The sequence below is a fragment of the Triticum aestivum genome, chromosome 7A (genome assembly GCF_018294505.1).
Source record: "Triticum aestivum cultivar Chinese Spring chromosome 7A, IWGSC CS RefSeq v2.1, whole genome shotgun sequence".
Taxonomy (NCBI): Eukaryota; Viridiplantae; Streptophyta; class Magnoliopsida; order Poales; family Poaceae; genus Triticum; species Triticum aestivum.
Window position 1 is genome coordinate 479,873,921 of NC_057812.1, and position 2,524 is coordinate 479,876,444.

The window sequence follows — 2,524 nt, forward strand, 5'->3', positions numbered from 1 at the left end:
ACAAAACAGAGGAGTACAGGTAGATAGAATGCAGTTCTCTACGATTGCTGCTGCTGCTGCAAAGGAGTTCGTTCATTCGCTGGGGTCAAGTGTGCATCAGCGATTAGTTGTTTCTGAAACTATTGTGGAGAGGTTGGCATGTCAAATCATATCTAAAGGGACCGGCCTGGCTGAAGTGTGTGTCAAGTCACACCGTCTATTTTCTGAATCTGTTGCTTGATTCATCATTTGAGTGAGAGTGTTGGTTAATTAGTTGATCGATGCTTGCGTCGATTGCTTGACCCGAGTCAATATAGTGAAAATTACGTTCTGATTTTGACTGCTCAGTCTTGTGACTTCGTACCGAGCATGCCCGATGCATTGCAGTTGCAGCTGAGCGCGACGGCGAGTCACAGTACGGGTGCACGCCGGCGAGGAAGCCAGGTACATGCAAGTGACCATATGTCATCTCAGTATATGCACGCAATTTTTGATAGTAATAACTATAACTCACATGACTGATTATATACGAGTATACAACATCAATTGGATATCAAGTGACCATATTATTTGGTTTAGGTTTGATGGCGATGGGTGCTAGAAGAATTAGGCAAGGTGACAAGGTGCGTGCGTGTCGCCATCTTCTTCCTTTAATCCTTCATTGCAATTTGTTTGATGTTGAAATCCATGGACTGGTCTGAACCGAAGCTGATAGCTCGATTTGGACACCCCACCTGACGCCACTCCTCACTCCCTTTTCCCTCGTTTCAACCATCGATCGACCTAAAAGCTCTCTTCTTTCTTGGTGAAAGTAAGACGAACTCGCGCTCCCGCTCGCGGTAATCAATCATGGCGCCCACATCGGCCTGCCGGGCTCATGTATATACAGATACACTCACCTCACCCACTCGCCCACCAAATTAGTTAGAGCTTTCTCTCTTCTCTTCTCTGCTCTCCACTGTCCAGGAACAGCAGGAGCACGAAGAAGGAAAAGAGGAGGAAGAAGATGTCGATCAAGCACTGCGACAAGCACGACTGCGAGCGGCGGCGGCTGTACCGCCAGTTCTGCGCTGCCCTGGTGGCCGTCATCCTGCTCATCCTGCTCATCGTCCTCATCGTCTGGCTGGTGCTCCGCCCCACCAGGCCGCGCTTCTACCTCAACGGCCTCACCGTGGCGTGCCTCAACGCCACCTCCTCCCCGGCGTCCTACCTCACCGTGACGCTGCAGGCGACGATCGCCGCCCGCAACCCCAACTCCCGCGTCGGCATCTACTTCGACCGGACGGACGCCTACGCCGAGTACAAGGGGCAGCAGGTGACCGTCCCCACCGCGCTCCCCGTGGTGTACCAGGGCCACCTCGACGTCTCGGTGTGGTCGCCGTTCCTGGTGGGGTCGAACGTGCCGCTGGCCCCGTACCTGGCGGTGGCGCTGGCGCAGGACGAGACGGCCGGCTACGTGCTGCTCACCGTGCGGGTGGACGGCTGGATCAGGTGGAAGGCCGGGGCGTTCATCACCGGGCACTACCACCTCCGGGTCAGGTGCCCCGCCCTGCTCACCGTCAACGGAGGCCAGGGCAGCTACGGCTCCATCGCCGGCGGCGGCGGGAACGGCTACTTCAACTTCCAGCGCGCCGCGCCATGCGTTGTCGACGTCTGAACCCAACCGTTCTCTGAAATCCAGAGCCCTTTTGGTTCTGCTGGGCCGTCCCTGAAACTAATTTAAGCTCTGCTCTGCTCTGTTCGGTAAATACGTATAGTACAATGGATTTTTGTGTCATTTTGACCGTTCTTGTTTTTTGGGGTACTTCTTTGATGGAAATAATCCAATAATATAGTAGGATGGTATATTTAAGAAGTATATTCAGGGGAAAATAAGTTGTTGTTAGTGTTGTATCTATAATACATGTACTTGTTATTAGAGAAGCAGAGTTTAATCAGGGAGTAGGCGCATGTGCGTTGTTGCAGTGCTGCTGTTTTTGGTAGAGCAATGGAAAGATAATGATCTTCCTCTCTTGGCCCTCTTGCTGTATTGCGTTGGCAAATAATGAAAGAAAATGTTATCATGGCCTCCTCATCGAACAGTACGTACATACACACGGCCCCACCGTCTCGTTCTGTATTTGTGTCTTTTCCAGAGCCAGCCTTGACTGTGCGTAGGGTGCAGTCAAATAATGCAGAGTCCGATGGTCATCCTCTATCTCAAAAGAAGAAAAATCGGAGCGAGTCCAGCTAATTTTCCCACGGTTTTTAAGCGATCAGCCGATGACAGGACACGGTTATCTTGGATGAGGTACCATGACGAATCGACCTGTTTGTTATGGTACTAAATTGATCCTTCACACATGGTAATGGTGAGGACTGAGAATTCATGTACACATGAATCATCTTCGTCTTGCATCGTAGTATCATATCTACCTTGTCACGTTGTTTTCCGATCCGCCGTGTCAAAGATTGCGCGGTAATTCCTCGCAAAAAGAAGGACGAGCTGCATGGCCGTTGCGATTTCATGGCTAGAGCAGTGTGTAAGTCATTATCATGTCACGTC

The 2,524-nt window shown here is 51.1% G+C and overlaps 1 protein-coding gene across 1 annotated transcript; it reads left to right on the forward strand.

The window, feature by feature from the left end:
* Positions 1-765: 765 nt before the first annotated feature.
* Positions 766-2,042, forward strand: LOC123147675 (NDR1/HIN1-like protein 1). The gene has a single exon (XM_044566947.1). It carries the CDS (start codon positions 986-988, stop codon positions 1,634-1,636), a length of 651 nt encoding a protein of 216 aa, XP_044422882.1. The 5' UTR covers positions 766-985; the 3' UTR covers positions 1,637-2,042.
* The last annotated feature ends 482 nt before the right edge of the window (positions 2,043-2,524 follow it).

Excerpts from the sequence above, each read along its gene's own strand:
- LOC123147675 (XM_044566947.1), top strand. The coding sequence starts at position 986 with ATGTCGATCAAGCACTGCGACAAGCACGACTGCGAGCGGCGGCGGCTG.